Below are 22,630 nucleotides of genomic sequence, written 5' to 3'. Positions count from 1 at the left end.
AATGAACTGGACTCTTTAGCATGGAAGCATCCATTAATCAATAAATTACAAGTTATACTGAATCTTTTCCCATAAAGATATATATCAATCCACTCAGCTCCATCTGCTCTATAACATGATGCTGATAGCTTGGGTTTTATTTTGATGGTGACGGGTTCCCTTTAAAAGGGTTCTTCAATTAGAACAAACGCCTGCCCACAGATTCTATTAGGAGACATTGTTATCATAAAAGGGATCTCTCTTTTTTAGCTAAAGCCAGGAGAAAAAAAAGGAAGAAAAAGGATACTTATGTACTTGTTGTTTACATGTGTGAATACTGTCTAAAATAAGGACAGTGGCCAATTTGTCATTTATTTATAGAAATCTCTGCTTGTTCTGAGCCAAGAAGTCAAGTGGGAGGTCCTACTTAGTGACAGCTTTCTATATATGCACATGTATGCACATATAGATGTCAGTTACTGAGTAGGACCGCCCACTTTACTGCTTAGCACAAAATGAGCAGAGATTTGCATAAATTTGACAAGTTTTCCTACAAAACTATATATCAATCTGTTCAGCTTCTTCTACTCTATAACAAGCTTCCGGCAGATTGAACTGTATTTTCAATGTGACAACTGAGTTGTAATACCAGACATAATCTGAGCTGTGGGTGTGGTGCTCTTTTTGGAAGATAGCAGATGTGATTTTCCAGTTTTGGATTACATCTTTTAAAGGGTCAGGATGGGATAAAAAAGAAAGCCTTAATCTCCTGCCTGATCCATTTGTAATTCCCAGGCAATGCCACTGTAATGCTGCTGGACTAAACTCACAGCGCCGATGCCATCTTATTCACTGCTCTGCTGTACTCAATGCTTGTCCTGGGGGCTCTTGTCTTCCAGCATCATCTTCCTTCTTCTGCTGCAATTAAACGTCTTGCCAACAAGATTCACATGCAGCCAACTGCTCTGTATTTATAGAGGTAGCTTGTTTCCACCTTCTGCTGCTGTTTGCCAATTCTGAGCCACCTGCACCAATTTAAACCAGTTCCACTTGCTCCTTCTTGTCTGGGCATTGTTGCATAGCTGCATTCTAAAAAATGTGCTTTAATGTGATCCTGATTATGCTTCCTTCCTGACTCCATCTTTACCATGTGCCTCTCCTGTTGCCCGCATAGATTGTCTGAACTGCTTCTGAAGCAGCTTCACCTGACCTTTGTCTTTCTATGATACCATCTCATCCCTGGTATTGTGCCAACTCTGTTTCAGAAGACTGGGCTTGACCACATATACTCTGTCTGTTTTTTGGGAATCAGCTGCTGCTCACACCGGGACCACACTTGTGAAGTGACCTGGTGCCCTCTAGCCAGAGAAGTCCAGCTATTGCATCTTATAAAGGGTGATAAAGTCAGATAAAGGGTGAAGACTAAGGGTACTATTACACCGAACGATAATCGGCCCTATCCGGCTGGTTATTGTTCTGTGTAATAAAGACAACGATCAGCTGATGATCGTTTTCATCGGCTGATCGTTGTTATAGGTTCTGACCTATAATTGTCAGACGCCAACCGAGCACCGCTACGTGTAATAGCGGTGTGCGGCCGGCGCTGACGATATGCAAAGAAGAATACATTACCTATCCAGGCTGAAGGGCTCCTCCTATTCTGTGCTTCTCCCCGGGTTCACGCGCTCCAGCTTCAGAGCGGCCTGTTTCAGCTGACAGGCTGCTCAGCCAATCACAGGCCGGGACCGCCGTGATTGGCTGAGCGGCCTGTCAGCTGAAGCTGGAGCATGCAGACCCGGGAAGAAGCCCAGAACAAGAGGAGCCCTGCAGCCTGGACAGGTAATGTATAAAGTTTAAACAAGGGCTGCAAGGAAATCAGTAACGATGTCCCTGCAGCCCTTGTTAAATGATTATCGGCCCGTGTAATAGCACCATTAGAGGGCATTGAGACTCCTCTCCCTGGTGTGGCCCAAAGCTCAAACCAGTTGAGCAGCACATTGGGTCCACACTTACTGTCTGCTTCAGCCACTCAGCCAGTCATTGTCTGAGACGGGTTATTGTTATTTCCTTTGTGCCAAAATGAGATGAGGAAGTTGCAATCAGAGGGGTCCTGTTAAACATCAGGACACCAGCAACAGGGCGGAAAATTAGGCAGGTGAGTATTTATTTTTTTTAATCCAGCCTGTCTCCTTTAACAGACTAGAACAAAAAGCCGAACAAACCCCTTTAAAACTGAGGCTACACATTATCAATGTGAGAACACAAATAAATAAATAAAAAATGTTATATAAAATAAATATAAGCCCAGGAGCTTAGGCACTAGTAATATTTCCCTTCATACCATTCTGATACCAATATAGTTAACTGAGAGAACTGTGAGCACTGCGGCAGAAACACAAGGGCCTATATTGATGGAGCACATTATAATGGAAGATCCATTGACTATAACCCATTGTTTTTCTGTCATTCTTCCCTTATAGATGGAACAGTTGTCATGATTTATACATCCATTGTGTTCTCAACTTGTTACTTTTCTAATTGTTTTTTAGAAGTCAGAATTTTCAGCACATTCATTTCCTGACGTTTTCTTGCCCTGTTTGCTTTGTCTCCTGAATCCGAGATGTAATAATGGGCTTTGTGAAATACTAATAAAATGATACTATGAATACAAGATCAGGACGTGCAGAACAATGTGCGTATTAAACCTTGCTCAAATAACATTGTGATTTATCGTCCTTGGAGGAATAAGGTGACCTTGGCTTTCAGTTGTCAATATTTGCTTCTCGATGTTAATCAATCTTCACTTCTACAATACTTAAAAACTGATCAAGTACAATGAACTGTTCCGGACTGATCTGTGATTCGGAAACAAGGTGAAGTTCAAACAAAACAATGTGTAATTACTGTGGTTGAATGAATTTGGTATTTCGGGAACATTTTCACTTCAACAAATATTGGAAGATGGCCAGTGACCATTAGAATAAAAAGCTAAAACAGAAAATGATAGCAATAATATTAAACCTTTAACAATCATTTTTTGTTACAAAGTAAGATGTTCTTAGGCTGTCTCACGGATGGGACCCTTACGGTCGACTGGCAATGGAGAAGCCTGGCTGCCTGTGTTCAGTTTACCACCAGCAATACTTTAGGAGAAATGGTGCTCCCTGAAATACGTGGGCATGTCAGATCTTCCATACTGAGTGATGCTCATTGTAGCTAGACTTCCCCCTTGCTAATAAGTAAGTACCTGAATGGGGAACCGGTGTTAACTCAAATTGGAAAATCTTTATAAACCAGACAACCCTTTTAAAGGGGTATTCCACCGAAGAGCTAAAAAAGGAAATGCTCACAAGTCCGCCTAAGAATTTTGAGCCGTCTCCTGTCTTTCTAGCTGCTGCCGTTCCTGAATTACAATTTTTTTCTTAAAACCAATCTATATCCAAAATCGTGCTGGCTAGGAAACTACATTTCCCAATATGCAGTGCTTCCCTCCGATTGGTCTGTTTGCATATACACCTCCTCAGCCGGCAGCGGCCGAGGGAGACTGTCATTGGTGTCTGGGGGTGGGGTTGCAGCATGGGAGGGAGCCAGCAGCTGTGAGGGAAACTGTCATCTGGGAAGGGGGGGTCAGCATGGGGGAAGCCGGCGGCTGAGGGAGACTGTCATCTGGGAAGGTGGAGGGTTCAGCATGGGGGAAGCCGGCGGCTGAGGGAGACTGTCATCTGGGAAGGGGGGTCAGCATGGGGGAAGCCGGCGGCTGAGGGAGACTGTCATCTGGGAAGCGGGGTCAGCATGGGGGAAGCCGGCGGCTGAGGGAGACTGTCATCTGGGAAGGGGGAGGGGTCAGCATGGGGGAAACCGGCGGCTGAGGGAGACTGTCATCTGTGTCAATGCTAACCCAGCCCATTAAAGAGAAGGAGGACACAAGATCCACGTCTAGGAAGGTGGGGGCAGGAGGAAGCAGTGAGACGGAGTAGACTCTGTTTAGATCATTTTTTTGAATAGAGAGGGGGTGAGTCAGGAGAAATAGCCCCTAAATGGCTTAGGACAGGTATATACTTGCTATATGTGGATATGGAGCTATGGATGTCTATTTAACAATGCAAAAAGATATTGGGTGGAATATCCCTTTAAGTTGGCCATTTACACGTTTATCCCAGGCTCAAATTCCCTTCATGTCTCTATGCCATCGATGTATTTGAGAGTACAAAGGATTAAGATTTTAAGAATATTATTGAAGAAGTTGTAAGATTTTCTTATACTTTATAAAACCAAATCCTCTATCTTTAAAGATGTTCTGTTGCTTTGAGCTTTTTCCCATTTCATTCTGTTTTCTCCAGAAGATTTAATGACCAAAGTTTTGGATGTGTTCTAAAAATATTCCATAGATAGACAAGAAGCATAAAAAGATGTAGTGTCAAAGGAAAAAAAACTATAACCTATATAGCCTCTATAGAGACTCGTGGGAGAGTAAAACATGGGACAATGAGCAACAATGACGTTCTTACAGATAATGATAATTCCTTGTATACATAAATTATTCTTTACATAGCTCGTCAGCACTTAAATCAGTCCCTGCCCATATTTGAGCTCACAATCTCAATTCCAAATTCACCTGTCTGTATATTTTAAAGTGTGGGAGAAAACTGGAGCGGAATTGAAATCCAGGACCCCACTGCTGAACCAATCAGTTAATAAAATATCATGATCTCCTAAAAAAATTTCAAATTTAGATTGTGGCTCCTTAAAGGGGTTGTCCAGCGAAAATCTTTTTCTTTCAGATCAACTGTAGAGATGAGCGAACCGGGTTCGGGTTCGAGTCGATCCGAACCTGAACGTTCAGCATTTGATTAGCTGGGGCTGCTGAACTTGGATAAAGCTCTAAGGTTGTCTGGAAAACATGGATACAGCCAATGACTATATCCATGTTTTCTACATAGCCTTAGGGCTTTATCCAACTTCAGCAGCCACCGCTAATCAAATGCCGAAAGTTCGGGTTCGGATGGACTCGAGCATGCTCCAGGTTCGCTCATCTCTAATCAACTGATATCGGAAAGTTATAAAGATTTGTAATTTGCTTCTATTAAAAAATCTCAAGTCTTCCCATACTTATCAGCTGCTGTATAGGGATGAGCGGACCGTCTGACTTTTGGTCGGACGGCATTGGCGCTCTATTATCATGCCTTTGATCCCGGCCGCATAGTTGCGATCCCGCGAATATGCGGCCAGGATATTCCAGGGAATTCAACAGCGATTCCCTGGAATATCCTGGCCGCATATTCCCGTGAGCGCAAGTATGCGGCCGGGATCAAAGACATGATGAGAGAGCAAACTGCTTTCGGACCAAAAGTCAGAGTAGTTCGCTCATCTCTACTGCTGTATGTCCTGCAGGAAATGTTTTCTTTTCAGTCTGACACATCGCTCTCCGCTGACATCTCTGGCCAAAACAGGAACTCTGTCTCGGTTTTATATGAATCCCCATAGAAAACCTTTCCAGCTCTGGACAGTTCCTGTCTCGGCCAGAGATGTCAGCAAAGAGCACAATGTTAGACTGAAAATAAATCAACATTTCCTGCATGACATACAGCAGCTGATAAGTATAGGAAGAATTGAGATTTTTTTTTGATAAAAGTAAATTACAGATCTATATAACTTACTGACACCAGTTGATTTGAAAAAAAAACATTTTCGCTGGACAACCCCTTTAACCCCTTAAAGACACAGGGTGTATATTTACGCCCTGTGGCCGCCTCGGGGAGTTCGTAGGGGGGTCGCGCGGCGACCTCGTTGTGAACCGCTGCGGTGCCGCATGTAGCCCAGGATCGCGGCTATTAGCAGGCACGGTCCGATTGCCGTGCCCGCTAATAAAGTAATCAGATGCAGCTGTCAAAGTTGACAGCTGTATCTGATTACTTATGCAGCCCGATCCCTGGTGGTCTAGTGGTGGAGATCGCGAGACGTTGTCCCGGAGGAGCGATCTCCCTGTCTGCTGCCGGCTGGGGTCTGCGCTGTAATGGCGCTGATCCCGGCTCGGCACTCGGTTGCTTCGGGCTGCAGCAGCCGGAAGCAATTGAGTGCCTATCTCATCGATCTATGCTGTATAACTATATACAGCATAGATCAATGAGAGATCAGTGTGCTTATACTAGAAGTCCTCCAGGGGGAATAACCCTAACCCCAGGGGGAACAACCCTAACCCCAGGGGGGCTTCTAGTATAAGTGTAAAAGTAAAAAAAAAAGTGTTAATATTAGTAAAAAAAACCCCTCCCCTAATAAAAGTTTGAATCACCCCCCTTTCCCCATGTTATAAATAAAAATAAATAAATAAACAAACATGTTTACTATGGCCGCGTCCGTAATCGCCCGAACTATTAATTTATCACATTCCTGATCTTGCACGGTAAATGGCGTAAGCGCAAAAAAATCCCAAAGTGCAAATTTGTGCATTTTTTGGTTGCATCAAATCCAGAAAAATTGTATTAAAAAGCGATCAAAAAGTCGTATATGCGCAATCAAGGTTTACGACAGAAAGAACACATCATGGCGCAAAAAATGACACCTGACGCAGCCCCATAAACCAAAGAATAAAAGCGTTATAAGCCTGGGAATAGAGCGATTTTAAGGAACATATATTTGTTAACAATGGTTTGATTTTTTTACAAGCCATCAGATACAATAAAAGTTATACATGTTACATATCGTTTTAATCGTAACAACTTGAGAAACATGCATAACAAGTCAATTTTACTCCAGGGCAAACGGCGCAAAAACACATACCCCCCAAATAAACAAAATGCGTTTTTTTTGTTTTTTTCAATTTCATCACACATTGAATTTTTATGTTTTGCAGTATACTTTATGAAAAAATTCAGTCTGTCATTGCAAAGTACAATTAGTGGCGCAAAAAATAAGGGCTCATGTGGGTCTCTAGGTGGAAAAATGCAAGTGCTATGGCCTTTTAAGCCCAAGGAGGAGAAAAACGGAATTGCAAAAATGCAAGTTGGCTCTGTCCTTAAGGGGTTAAAGACCCCCTGCAACATATCTGTAGGCTGGATATGGATTTCCTTAGACAATGAAAAGAAAATACACACACAGAATATTGGCGAATACTGTCAGGTTTTGCCATGGATTTTGTGCTTAAATCCATATCAAATCTAATGAGAATCTTCCTCCATTGCAAGTGTCTATTGTTTCTGCAACCCCATTCACTTGCACTGAAACTTTTTTCTGTGGAGATGTCAATCCATTGCAGATAATTGAGAATTTACTCATTTGTAGAAATTCTGTAGGGAAAACCAAAGGATTAGCCCCATTAATGACAGTGGGGTATTCATTTTACCGTTTTATAGTGGTGCGGGAGAAAGTCCGAACACATCCTATGAGAGAAACCACAAAGAAGTGCTGTTACGGTGATAGAGTTTTATCAAGAAGATACTTCTATTCCAATGAATAAAATTTTATTATTTTTCTTTGCAGTTTTCCCATTCATTCCCCATAACTGACCTTGCTGAGGTTAGTGGGGGCCTTTTATATCTTTGTATATAGTTTTGTGACCTTCTGAAAGTTGCTGTACACTGTGAGTAGTTCTCAGTCTTCTCTCTCTGGAAGTAATGGCTCTCATTGTGGTTTGTCTCATGTTATTGAGTGCATAATATATGGCGTTACAGTAGCTTGTAAGCTCACTGTAATGGTGGCTGCGGGTGGAAAGTATACCATCCTTATCTATGTTTATGTGGGTACTTCGGAGCTTTGTGTCAAGAAAACAAAGCACCAAAACGTATATGAAGAAGTTGATCAGCAACACTTGGTGTGTATGGTACTAGTTCGTATATTGGGGCCCCAGATACAGTCTATGCCCTCCGCTAGTCCTTTAAGTAAATACACTAGTACTCTGGGGGTACACTGCTTGGCTCCAAGAGGATTGTTATCAAGAATAAGAATAGTACTCTCTGCTGTGAGCTGCAGTGCCAACTGCAGGGTGCAGGTAGTCATAATGTCTCTGGCCTGTGTGCGATGGGATTTCTATACATCTTATTTCACATTTCTTTTCTTGCCTAAATTACTTGATTTAGACCAGGTATGATGCTCCAGGATATAGGATCCCTATTGTATAATCATTTAAAAACAATATAAAAATGTGTTTTTTAAAAGAAGAGCGTTTTCACACCACTGTACCCATGGTATGGAGGTCATGTTTATCCAGCTGATTCTAAACGCCCTAGCGGGAGTTTAGAATCAGCAATACAATTTAATAGGCTCCTCCACTCACAGCCAATATAAAGGAATATAACAGTTCAACACAATGTGTGGTAATTAGAGATGAGCGAACCTGGAGCACGGTCGAGTCCATCCAAACCCTAACTTTCGGCATTTGGATAGCGGTGGCTGCTGAAGTTGGATAAAGCCCTAAGGCTATGTGGAAATCATGGATATAGTCATTGGCTGTATCCATGTTTTCCAGACAACCTTAGAGCTTTATCCAAGTTTAACAGCCCCAACTAATCAAATACTGAACGTTCCGATGGACTCGAACCCGGTTCGCTCATCTCTAGAGGTAACCCAGGGGTGCAAGGTGTTATATACAGAGCTAGATGTTGCAGTTCAGCTGCGGCACTTGATACCAACACATGCCCATTAAGGTCGGGTTCACACTACGTAAAAAACACGGCCGTATTTCATAACAATGGCCGTATTTGCAAAAAACACCGACCGTTATTTGCAAGATTCTTTTTTAGCAGTTAGACTAAAAATAGACAATACCTGAGACTTCTGGAAAAATCTTTTGGGAGTTGTAGTAAGAAGATTTGTACAGTACTTGTGTTGAGGGGACTACCTGGGGGTATCTGTCCAATACGCACAGCTCTCTGCTGGGGGGATTCTGACAACCTTGGCTACAGTTGCAATAATTATTAATATACAAAAAAAGCAGTATTCAGGTTTATAGATGATCCACAGAGTGGCGAGTCCAGTAGTACAGATTTTTTAGGTTTCCAGGACTGGGCAGAGCTAGGCCCTCAACAGCGGGGCACATTGGCGTACAGCACTTCTCCAACCACGTGTTGAAGTCGTCAGTGTTCAGATGCGCAGGGCTTTGATATAGACTTGAGAGGAAAAATCCCCCACAGCATGGAAAAGTCTCATTCCCTTGCCTGTGGTAGTTAACCCCTTAGCAGTCTTAGCAGGCTATGGCCTGGCTTCCAGGAACTTGAAGTAATCAGGAGCTTGCTATAAAAGGAATCAGGGAGTGATATCTAGTGACCAAAATGCAGTATAGCACCTTCATCCACAGATTACTATGTATTACACATAACATCAGTGCCGACCTACATACTGTACATGTACTGTACATACAGCAGTGGCAAACGGGTTCTAGAAGACTGCAAATATAAATATAAAACAGGATAATCACACACAAGTGGCATCACAGATCAGTGCAATATTTTAAGAACCTATTTGCAATAAAAGCAAATGTCCAACAACCAATACTCCTTTCCCACAAGGCCATGTAGTGGGACACTGCAAATAAATAAATGGCGGCCGAGAGTGAACCTTCACAAGCTGCCTCTAACATAAATGTCAGCGGAATCTGTAGACAATCTAATGTAAAGACGCCTCACAACTAGGATCTGGGGGCAAATTTTGAAGAGGTGAGGAGACATATTTAAGATCCACACTGCAGGCCATTTTCCTTATAAAAATCCTATACGTTTTTTCTGCATCATGTGGGTAACATTTCCACAATTCCCATGCAGATTGTTCACACTGAAGAGAAAAAAAAACCCAAAACTTGGTTTCATTTCTTGCAGCTTAAGGCTATGTTCACACAACGTATATTTTCGTAAAAACCACGGCCGTTGTAAAACGGCTGTGATTATTACGAAAATATATGTTACCTTGCCATCTATGGGATCTCGTCCGGAACGTATATTGACATGTCAGTTTTCTGCGGCTGCTATTCATTAAATGCACACTGCACACTATGGAGCGAGCGAGCGGCCGAAGCGTGCTGTGGGGAGTTCTGATGCGGGCGCGCATGGATGCGCCCGCATCAGAACTCTGCGGCACCAAAGATTATCTGGTTGGTACTGCGGTACCTTCTGGGATGATCTTTTCAGAGACCGGCCGTTCCGTGACCCGGACGGGTCACGGAATGGCCGGTCTCTTAAGTTGTGTGAACATAGCCTAACATGGTATAACTGGTTGGTTCTTTAGTGTGGGTGATATCTGTTCTGGATAACCTTCACACTGAAGTATTCTTAAATAAATTATTTTTTGAAAAATCTTATTCAAACATTATTAAAGGGGTATTCCAGAGACACAAATGTTTACATCAACCTCTGTTAGAAAGCTTTACAAATTTGCAAGTTACTTCTATTTAAAAAAATCTCAAGTCTTCCAGTACTTATCAGCTGCTGGATGTCCTGCAGGAAGCAGAGTTTTCTTTCCAGTCTGACACATTGCTGTCTGCTGTCAGCTGAACTGTCCAGAGCTGTAGCAAATCCCCATACAAAGCTCTGCCTTTGGGCAGAGGTGGCAACAGAAAGCACTGCGTCACACTGGAAAGAATACATTACTTCCTGTAGGACATACAGCAGCTGATGAGTACAGGAAGACTTGAGACCTTTGAATAGAAGTAATTTACAAATCTGTATGAAAACAATTGAATAAAAAAATATATATTTTTTTTTTCCAGAGTACCACTTTAAATTGTAAAACCTGAATAAATTTCAAGTGTAGCAGAATTGCAATTTTGCTTATCGACTAACTTAAAATGTGTGTCCGGTCTATGCAGAAAAATGCTTAAAAATGTGACTTCGATATCTGTACTGGAAAACTCACTGTCAGTGACAGCGTGGATGAGTGCGACCGTAATGGAATAAACAGGATCCTTTGGAGTCACTCTGGGAGGAGCAGGTTCACCAGTGGCCATGATTATAAAAAGAGCAGTCATTTGTGGAGTAGGGATGAGAAATTGCTTGAAGAAAGCCAGGTTATCTTTCTTCATAAACAGCATCCTAATTTCCAAGTAACCTTGCTTGCTATTCCCTCATTAATGGTGTCCTTCTAACAGCAGCTCCTTTAATCATTCCGATTCCTGGTGTTATTTTCGACAGTCAGCAGCAGAACAGGTCAATATGGTCAGAGAATAATCATTTATCAGTAGTATCCAAATAACAAGGAAATAAAGCGCTGGGACATGGATCCCAATAGGATTTCACGTTTCTTGTCTTGAATAATGCAGATGGTTATGACAAATTCCTTCATAATGGGACCGCGTGCTGCTGAAATGGCTTCATTTACATATGAAGAGGCAGGAATTATTGCCTTTTTGTACATGTATCGATAGGTCTAGGGACGGACTTGTGTACAGAGTCAAAGAATCCTGTGTACTCGGTCACTGACACAATAATGGGCCACAAAGATACTTCAGCACTTATGTGTACAATGCTAATAACCAAGTTTTTAATGTCAAAAATAAGTGGGAGCCCTAATGTTCTTTCTGGATTGAGGGTGGGTCAATAAATCCTAGTGTGATCCTAGAATATGCTGTTGCCTTCCATGGAACTGTACAAGGTTGTGCTAACAGGGTAAGATTATGAAGCCCCCCACTTATAATAGGAATTTTTTTTTCAAACTTTATAGTAAAATCTAAAGATGAAGGAACTAAGCGCTTGCTCCAATTGTGAAGCTTCTGATTACCGGTGGCTGAAGAAGTTGGATGCAGCTCTGAGGCTGCCTGGAAAACATGGATACAGCCATAGGCCAACTCCTGCAGTCAATGATGATCCAGGGCATGCTCGAGGTTTGCTTATCTTTAGTAAGGTCCTTTTAAGATGGCACCCGGCTGGCCCACTCCATTCATTATCATTAGAAGGGGCAGGATGGCCAGTGGCAGATGGGTGCTATAGGGGTGGATTGGACCAATGGGCCAAGCAGTAAAAGACTAACTGCAGGAGAATGGCTCTGAGGATAAAGGTAAGACACATACCTTCATCCTCTGCGCCTATTACTCCGTAGGCTGGGTTCACACTATGTATATTTCAGTCAGTATTGTGGTCCTCATATTGCAACCAAAACCAGGAGTGGATTAAAAACACAGAAAGGCTCTGTTCACACAATGTTAAAATTGAGTGGATGGCCGCCATATAACAGTAAATAACTGCCATTATTTCAATATAACAGCCGTTGTTTTAAAATAACAGCAAATATTTGCCATTAAATGGCGGCCATCCACTCAATTTCAACATTGTGTGAACAGATCCTTTCTGTGTTTTCAATCCACTCCTGGTTTTGGTTGCAATATGAGGACCACAATACTGACTGAAATATACGTAGTGTGAACCCAGCCTTAAAGTTGAACAACCAATAGGTACTGTAACTGTTGATTTGGCAGCTTTTAGAGTCATTTTACTGTCTAATTTTATTATGTTTTTGCATGTGCACTTATATTTATTCAGTTTTTTTAAGTGTTGATGTTTTTGATCCTGTAAAAGAGAAGAACAAAGAAGTACATTTATAGAAATGTGCACACCAAAATTAGTAGCAAAAAATGTATATACTTTATTTATTTATGCACAAGCCTGGAAGACAGAAATGGCTGCACATCGCACCCATGGTTGATCCGAAAACATGTTCAGCTACATTAAAAACCAACATCAAAAGTAATTTGATCAAACCATATTGCCTCATGTACCACGTGCAGGTCTTCTGATGCACATCCTAATGCTAAACGACACTGTGCTGGTCAGTGACCACCAACCCCGCAAAGCAAGCCCAAGTAGGAAAGGGGGGGGGGGGGCATAGAATGGCCCTGCAACCCCACTGTCACAGGACCAAACCGCAAGGCAGAGAAAATGGCCACCAAGCAATACAAGTGTGAACAAGGTGTTACTACTCACCAAACCATAAGTAGATACAATGGGGAAAAGAGGAGGTACTTATCATATGTACACAGGTGCTTCCTGCTAATTTGGGGGGGGGCCTTGGGGTTTGGTCCTGTGACATTGGGGTTGCAGAGCCATTCTGTGGCCTCCCTCCCCTCCCCCTTGCTCTCGCTTTTTGCGGGGGTTGGCGGTCGCTGACTGACACAGTGTTGTTTTATTGTAGAAACCCATGTAGGCCAGGAGACCAGCACGTGGTACTTGAGGCAATATGGTTTGATCAAATTATATACCAACATCCTGGCGTTGGTTTTTAAATGTAGCTGAGAGGCATTAGTGTCAGCCATAGGTGTGAGGTGCAGCCGCTTCTTTCTCTCCATGTCTGTACTTTATTTATTTATGTTTTCGATTCTAGCATACAATAAAATGAAGCTCATCACCTTCATACTGCCTTAGCTAGAATTCAGCGGATCCTGGTGGCATCTGCTCACCCCATTGGTCTTGATTTTGATGGTGGGGTAGGGGAAAGATGCTGGGGACAGTCCCGATGACCTGTGTTTTAGGCAACACGAAAGGGATGACAGCTTTCCTTTAATGTGAAGGTTTGCCCATAGACTTATACATTCTTTTGGGAAATTTTTGCGTGTGCCTTGACATCTCAATCTCAAATCGAAACACTACTTTACTATCAAGAATCATTCTGTCATGTTTGTTGAAAGACCATTTCAATTATACTTCCATTTTATTGCCTGGTAAAGGCTGAGGTGCTGAAGGGGATTTTACTGCCAGTATTTCGAATAATCTCTGATTTGCTTGGGCTGTGATGCAGGAATTATTACTTTATTATGTGAACTGGTTGGACCACGTTGCAGTACATTGCCACTGCATATTATGTCTGTATGTATTTGTGGTTTAATTATAAAGGTAATGGAGTGACAAATGCACAATAAAAGACTGCCGCTACATATCTGACATGACAGTGCCACTCATGTCACTACATTAATACCATGTCATATTTCTCATTACGTGACGTTAAATGGAAGAATAGGGTTATGAGATGAATGGAATCGTATCAGTTTGTTTGTTCACTCATTTATTGTTTCATATTACTTACTGGCCAGTAGGTTATGTTACAGTATGTATCGGAATAATTAATGCATGACATAAAATTTGGTATATTTTTTGATAGAGAATAATAAGGAAAAATGTTTTAATTAATGGTGTTTTCAAGTAGTTGATATGGAATACTATGCCTTGTTCATTGCGTACCCACTAGATGAGCAAGCATGTACGGTTGAATATGGTGCTCATATTCCATTATACCCATGTGGGGGTGATTCTAGCTTCTAAATTCACTATTGACGCTCAGCCAATCAGTTGCTGAGGCAGAACACTGTTGCAGGTGCTAATTGACTGAGCAGCAATAGTGAAGCTAGAACACCAGAGCGGTAGGTATAATTTTAACCTCCCCCCAAAAGGGCCCAGTCTGGCCCCCAGGGGGTTAACTTTACCCCCTGGGAACCTCCAGACTGTCACTTCAGGTTAACCAGTTGCTCTCCCCTGTGCCGAACTAGGGTCACCAGATTAAATGCTCGAGTCTCCTATTATTTTAAATGAGGATCGTAACTCGAGTTGAGCACTTCAGTGCTCCATCCACTCTAGTACCCACCCACATGGTGTGCAACCCCCCGCTTTAATATCTTGTGTCTAATCCACCTACTGTCCTCCTTTTCTGGTGTGTAATCTTTCTGTGTGCCTTTTGATAGCAGGTCTTTTAATAATTCCAATGCCTGGCTAATATGTTACTGTCATGGCAGTAGCATTCCATAAGGGCCTGTATATGGGGACAGAGAGGGGCTTGCATTGAGGGTAGGTGCAGAGTAGAAGAGGCCAGTGAGCGTGCTCCCAGATTCAGGAGCTCAGTGACAGACAGGGAGTTGCAGCTGATTGTGAGTTAAAGGGGTTATCCTGTGCTGCAAAAACATGGCCACCTTTGCACCACTCTTTTCTCCAGATTGGGTGGGGTTTGAAACTCAGTTCCATTGAAGTAAATGGAGCTTAATTGCAAACCACACCTGAACTGGAGACAAGAGTGGGGCAAAAGTGGCCATGTTTTTGTAGCACTGGATAACCCCTTTAATGAAAGTCAAGCCCAAGGGTATATTAATGGTACAATAAACTTTAAAGGGAGCCTGTCATCACTTTCACACTGCCTGTGAAGTCTGAGCAGACCGCTTTTTTTCCACAAGTGTCGGGGAGGAAAAGAATAAAAGAAATAACATGCTCTCACCTCCCTGGCTCCAGCGCTGGTGGACGCATACGGCCGATCTGGTCCCCGGGTCTCTGGTCACTTCCTGGTCTGAGTGGGGACCCGGGACTTGATGTGTCAGGTCTGCTTAGCCAGTCACTTGTGAAAAAAGTACCGTAACACTCCTTAGTTATAGCGATGAGGCCCTAAGGAGGTTACTCTGATCGCCATGGACATTAGTGACTTAGACTATTGCTGATTGGTCAACCCTTGTTCTGATGTGCAGCTTAGTATCTGTATTCATTTTACCTATCCTGAAGAGGCATTCATACCGTGATGATAAATGTTTATATACATAATGCTGTAATTAGACTAAGCACTTTTGCAAACATTATTTTATTCATAAGGAGTAACATCCCGAAGCAGACAGAGACGGCTTGTAAACTATTACAGTACATGAAAAATATTGCCAGCTATAAAAAAAATACTTACCGTAGAGATTATTCTTGAAACTTTGAAAATTTACGCTGCGGAATCTGTTAGTGCTATACAAATAAATATTATTATTATGAATTTACACTCAACATTATAAATGTTATTTTATGAAATTCTGTGTCTAATTTTGTGCATGTTTCCATTGATATATGTCATTTATCCATTGAAATATGCCATTTCCTAACATAGCGCAGTATATAGAAATGACACTGCTCATCAGGAGTATATTAGTCTAAAGTTACGGCCGTATTACATGGCCCGACTTAAGCGATGTCCAAATTTGTATCCCCCAATATCCCCCGCCCCAAACGACTGCTATCATGTAGTCCTTTCCTACCATGGGGTGCATGCTCTGTTACCATTTGAAGAGGCGTAGGCACACTGAACACCCGGGCTCTTTGCTCTAGGCCGAAAACAAGAGTCCTGTCCAGGGGCATTGCTAAAAAGAAAGAGGGCGGGGAGGATGACCTGAGAGGCGATTTATGTCTCCCCTGGTCTTTTACCTGACATACAACCCCATGATGGAGAAATGTGATTGTTTTCTTCAAATAGCATCTTTGTATGTATCCATTACATACCATAAATTCATTACAAAACCATAAATTCCAACATCATCCTCTTGGCCAATGCAGAAGGGTGACCCATCACAATGCTCCACACAATTGCTTCTCTTTAGCCAACTGTAAACTTTTTTATGAAATTTAGAAGATTTACACTAGAAAGACTAAATGGTCCATCTAGTCTGCCCTTATATTCCCTTTAAACTTTTACCTAGGCATGTTTAACTTGTAAAAGAAAGTTTCTAAGCATTCCCAGTACTTGTCATTATTTCTGCCTATACACTGCAGACTGGCCCCCGAAGGGTCATTGATGGGAAGGAAAGAATCCTCGTGTACAACAGCCTGTAATGGTTTTTTACAGAGGTGCCATTTAGCCTTATACCTACATATCCACTTCAATGATATTGCATGAGAACATAAGTATACCATAATAAGCTTGACCTTTAGCGTTCCTTCAAAACGGAAGGAAAAGGCTTTACAATGCAGTTTGCATCCTATTTCATTATTGAGAAGAACCATTCATCATTGATGATCTCCCAAGTTACCTAAGCTTTTTCTTTTATCAATTTCAGGCCTCGCGTTGCTGTCTTCATCCTCGTCTTTTGCAGATGTTCTAAAAGTGCCTCAGCATAAGTTAGTAGTTACTCCAAGACCTGAAGCAGACAAGGTGAGATAGTCTACATATGTTAGAAATTGTTTTATATTATAGTAGTCATAGAAGATTTACTGGAGTAAAATCCATTGATGACAGTATTGAGTCTGAGTTTGTCTTGTTTCTTAAAGTGATTATTTAGTCTTAGAAAAACTGCTTGTTTTATTTTACTAGATCGGACAATTACATACGCTGCAATATATAATAGGTTTATTTATTTATTTTTATGTTTTATTTTTAAAATTGAAAGGAGGGGTGATTTAAACTTCAATTGGGGAAAGGCCCTTTTAGGGGTCTATTACATGCAGTCATTAGATTGCGTATACTGGTCAATGCTATACCATAGCATAGCATTGATCAGTATTATTGGCGATCTTCCCGTAGAGTCTGTCTGAGGCAGACTCTATTAGAAGATTGCTGATTGGACCGCACGGAAGTAAGTTTAACTCTTCCAGCAGTCAGGGAAAATGATCAGGACCCCTTAAGGCACACATTGAGGACCTGGCTGATAATAGCAGCGGGTTCTCCATCTCTATAAAGCATGCTCAGCTCGCTTCATAGAGCTCATGCATATTATTACTTGCCAGCTTGTCATGAAAAGAAAACTGTCATTTTGCAGCAAGGGGCTCATCAGAATTTTCATGTTTACAGTGATAACCAATTTTTCCCCTATTCTATACGCAGTGTGCACTGCGGCAAATTTCCCATTGACTTCGATGGAGCTTATTGTTAGTCTGTATTCCCACTTTGTGAACATATCAGGCACATAGAGGGCCAGTAATAAAGATTATGATCATTATTAGCAGCCGTCTATATAAAGAGATGGCCGCTTCTGCCCGATATGTTCCTGAAGTGGGAACATAGCCTTACATTGAAACTACGGCTTTTATTTTATGAGCATAGCCTCAATATAGACTAGACAGGTATGTCAGATTTATGAGACAGATATACTTTAATAACTGGTTTATTTTAAGTCTGTTTAGGAACCAGGGTCCTATTAGACGAAGCAATTTTTAACGATTAACGATAAATAATCGCAAACGAGATTGTTTATCGTTAACCTAAAATTGTTCACAATATTACACAGAGCGATAGTCGTTAGTTACGTCGTTACAGTCGTTGCTATAAATTTTTTACTCCTTCTGATCCCAGCAAGAAAAGGAACAATTTGGAATTACACTGAACGATCAGCGAACGAATGTGGAATTACAGCGAACGATTAACAATGATTTTAGGGTCAGATCTAAATCAACGATCAATGACACCCGAACGATTTTTCGATCACTGCCTGCAATTACACAGGACAATTATCTTTAAATTCGAACAATATAACGATTTTCGTCTTGTGTAAGGGCCCTAAGGCTGGGTTCACACTGCGTTTTTGCAATCCGTTTTTTTTCATCCGTTTTTTGCAATAAACGGATGAAAAAAAACGGATGCATTTGGGTGCATCTGTTTTGATCAGTTTTTCCATTGACTTCCATTGTAAAGAAAACTAATCAAAACGTTTTTTGACGGACACAAAAACATAGGTGACACTACTTTTGTGTCTGTTAAAAAAACGGATCCGTTTTTTTTTTTTTCAATGGAAGTCAATGGAAAAAGGGATCAAAACGGATGAACACAAATGCATCCGTTTTTTTTATCTGTTTTTCATCCGTTTTTTGAAAGAAAAAAAAAACGGATTGCAAAAACGCAGTGTGAACCCAGCCTAAGACTTTAATAAGAATATTAAAGTCTCAAGGAGATTGCATCCATTTCCAGGCTGGTTTGGGATATAGTGAGGGGTAAGAGCTGCTTTCATTATATTATACAAGAATCTTTCCATAATAGATATTATAATCAAAGAGAATTGTAGTTGTCACCTTGTTTTTTTTGGCTAAAAGTATTGTCCAGAAAATAAATTCACAATGTCCAATTACACCTGGGTCTTTAGACATACTAACTCGATCCACAATGCTACGTTATTATATATGTCTGAAATGTATAAAATCAACCATTATGCTGTATATAGCATTGTAAGACATGTCTAGCTACAGAAACATTTATAACAATTCTGCACATATCACCTCTAATACTGGACCACTGTGAACATTGTCAGGCCATTGACTGGCCAACATATAGATATACCTGGAAATAATCCACTGATTTATATGTTAGCAGACAGCCAAATGCAGTCAATTTAGAGAATGTGGAATTCTTCCTGCCATTACCACATTTATCTGATAAGGAGAGAGATTTCTCCGACTGGTGGCTGTCACTAGTCTCAGGATGGGGTAGGAATTTATTAGCACTTGCTGGGACAGATCAAGGTGATGTGTGAGATGACAGGGGAAGACTCACACTGATACTCTACATTACAGCGGGTAACATTTACATGTGTGACATTTCTACTACTGGCTGAATGTCTAATTGAATTCATATAGGAAATGTAGTTAATTGTGTGTTGCTCAGTTTTTATGACATATAAATGGATCTGCCATCTAAAATCAAATAATTAAAAAATATATAAAATGAAAATGATAAAACAAATAGCATAAAAATAGAATGCTGCCAAAAATATAAATACAATGATAATACTAGTATATTTATGGTGTACTGTAAAAAATATTTGTCCATTTCTAGATATTACTTTAATACTTATTAAAGTAATTATTATTATTAGTGTTGAGCAAGCACTTAAATACTCGAGTGCTCGTCTTGAGAAACCCCATTGAAATCAATGGGAAACTCGAGCATTTATCCAGGGCTTCAGCACATTTTTTCGTTCTAATGGTTGTATATTTTGTCCCTTGAAATTTTTCCATTCTAATTTTTGTGTATATTTTTTAAATATCACTTCAAGGAACAAAATATACAAAAATTTGAAAAAATGTCCAATTTAACTGGTGGTCATCAGTTATTGAAGGTTTTAAATCATTACCTTTGATCAAGCACTATGCTCGACCGAGCATGCTCTCTCAACACTAATTATTATCCTGTAAATGAATGCTCATTACTGTGCTGCCTATATGTAAGAAGGACAACAGGACTTAAGGCCATATTACACCACCTGATAATCTTGGGGTAGCAAGCAATGACCTGTTAGCTCAGTGCTGGCTTCCCTCTCGTTCCCCACGCACTGCCTGTGCTATTACATGCACAAACAGCAAGCCGGGAGCAGCTCAAACGATCCTTAAATCATTCCGGTGGCCCATTGAATCAGCAGCGGCAGTCTGCCTTTTACACAGACCAATTAGCATCAGACCCCCTGTGCAGAATTCATGCTCTTTCAACATGCTAAAAGACCACGATCAGCTGACTTTGTGCATGTCGGTGGATCATGGCCTTTCAACATGCGCTATTACACTAAAAGATTAAAGACCTTATAATTGTTTAGTGTAATAGGGCCATGAGCTACTGAGCATGTGAGACCACTGACCCAAAAATATAAGGAACACATCACAATTATGCCAGTGGGACACCATAACAAGTACTGTATGTACCTACAATATATAGGGACTAATCATGGGACAAACTCTTCAAGGCTTTTTGGGAGCTAGGTATATGAGCCATGTACAGCAGCACATAATAACCAAATATATATATATATATATATATATATATATATCTATATTACACAGCTATAGGTATCCATGTACCAGTGTGTATTGCATTCACACATATGGATATAATAAGCTTATATAACATAGTTACCTACCTCTCAATTAACCTATATGAAAACTACATAATCAATAGTGGCACCACCTATAGCAGCAGTTGCAGCAAAATAGGATATGTCCGGAACATGTTCATCATTTTGAAAGTCACCAAATGGGATTAAGGGTAAATTTTTTCCCAATGGGAAGGTGATGTAGCATATCATAGAAGACTACAATTATCTCAGAAATCGATTGTTGCAGTCAGATTTGCAATATCTTTGTGTTCAGCACCAGGGACAGCAAATTGAACACATCAAATAGCTGTGCATGACAGAGAAGTTCCCGGTGGTAGTTGCAACTTTCTGTGTTGGTAACTTTGAACCACAAGATAAATTGCAAAGCTGATGGTGTTAATCCATTTCTGAGACAATCCTGATATGCCATAACCTATGATATGACATAACCACCTTTGTATTTGAAAAATTTGCCCTTGATCCAATATGGTGGTTTTTAAGAGGGCAGCCATGTTTTAAAACATAGGCCCCCTCACTTATTATTTGCTGGGGCATATTCAGACATACCCTTAGTATGTCTATAAATTTTGAGTGCACAAAACTTTTGGCAGCAGAGATCCCTCGTGTGCTTTTATTTCTCGTAGATAGAACCAGGGTTAAACAGGGATATGCGAGTATAATACAAGCGCAACAATGCATCCACAATATCCTAATAGCTTTCTTTGGACATCACAGATCTGTTTATGTCTAGCATAAAGCTAGCAAAAGATTTCACTGTTAGAATGTCTTACCACTGTGATGCTGGCAGTAATGTGATGGTGTGGGGATGCTACACTGCCTTAGGAGCTGGAGAACGTGTCAGCTTTATTAACTCTCACCTATATGTTTTCCTCTAGGTTTACCAGCCTCTTCTGAAACGCTATGCGGAATGCGAGCGTGCAGTCATTCAAGAGTCTAAGATCATGTGAAAAGCCATGGCAATTACCAGGATCAAACACAAAACGGATATGGCATAGACAGAATAAAGTTCATTGAAAGTTTAGTGTGTTGAATCTTAATGGTGAGGAATACATTAGTAAGATATTTTAAGATTGCTCTTCAGATTCAGTGTTTATGTAGGCACTGTAAAATAAAGGTATATGCTAAAGAATTGCTAAAGGTAAAAACATTAGCTCTCTGCAGATAACAAATGAAACACAGCCATAATGAAAGGTTTCTTAGGATTTAAAGGACATGTAAGCTTAAAGGGATATGGGCCCTTTAAATGTTAAGCTCTCCAAACTCCGTCAGTGATTGGCTAAGCAGGCTGTTATTGCGGAGACAAGCCCGCCTTGGAAGTAGCAATGGCAGCTCTTAGAGTGGGACTCCAGAGACACCACAGCTGGACATGGCAGGAGCATGGAGACTAGTGTTGAGTGAACACTTAAATCAGGGGTGGGGAACCTCCGGCCCACGCTGCTCTCCTTTGATGTGCTCTGCTATGGTAGGGCAAAAGCCAGCATACACAGCATACACCTATGTCTGTGACGGCTGCCAGATACAGAAGGAAGCTGTGAGGGCCGCCCCCTTCCCCACCAGAGCGGTGCGTGTCTTCCTTCTCCTGCGGGCCGCACGCAATTACGTCATTTCATTGCCTGCAGGAGAAGATGAGCACAGGCTACAGGGGAGAAAAGAGGACCTGGGCAGCGTGGGAGCAGAGGAAAGGTGAGTCAGATGTTTATTTTTTTATTTGAGACAGACACTGGGGGTTAACTAGAGCCACCAGGGGCATGACTGGGGTGGTTAACTAAAGCTACAAGGAGCATGACTGGGGGGGGGGGGTAACTAGAGCCAACAATGGCATGACTGGGGTAAGGGGTAACTAGAGCCACCAGGGGCATGACTGGGGGGGGGGCATAAATAGAGCCACCAGGGGCATGACTGGGGGGGGGGGTTAACTAGAGCCACCAGGGGCATAACTGGGGTGGTTAACTAAAGCTACCAGGGGCATGACTGGGGGGGAGGGGGTTAACCAGAGCTACCAGGGGCATCACTGAGAGTTATCATCAGCTACCAGGGGCATTACTGGGGGTTTATTAGGACTACAAGGGGCATCACTGAGGCTTAACTCTTGCTATCGGGTATCACTAAGGATTCACATCAGGTACTAGAGGCATCACA

General features: G+C 41.4%; 1 protein-coding gene across 4 annotated transcripts in view; it reads left to right on the top strand.

The window, feature by feature from the left end:
• The window catches only part of XYLB (xylulokinase), a 124,295-nt gene extending 102,783 nt beyond the window's left edge, over nucleotides 1–21,512 (top strand). For 2 of the 4 annotated variants that reach the window (XM_069960487.1, XM_069960488.1), the window contains exons 18-19: nucleotides 16,736–16,830; nucleotides 21,367–21,512. In XM_069960487.1, the coding sequence (XP_069816588.1) occupies nucleotides 16,736–16,830; nucleotides 21,367–21,438 (167 nt within the window). In that variant the 3' untranslated portion in view covers nucleotides 21,439–21,512. Of the gene's footprint in view, nucleotides 1–2,528; nucleotides 2,689–11,622; nucleotides 11,769–16,735; nucleotides 16,831–21,366 lie in introns of those variants that run through there. The other 2 variants (XR_011361945.1, XM_069960489.1) reach the window with 2 other exon arrangements.
• The last annotated feature ends 1,118 nt before the right edge of the window (nucleotides 21,513–22,630 follow it).

The sequence above is a fragment of the Dendropsophus ebraccatus genome, chromosome 2 (genome assembly GCF_027789765.1).
Source record: "Dendropsophus ebraccatus isolate aDenEbr1 chromosome 2, aDenEbr1.pat, whole genome shotgun sequence".
Classification (NCBI taxonomy): domain Eukaryota; kingdom Metazoa; phylum Chordata; class Amphibia; order Anura; family Hylidae; genus Dendropsophus; species Dendropsophus ebraccatus.
Note: the sequence above shows the minus strand (reverse complement) of the source record. Positions and strands in the feature narration are given on the sequence as shown.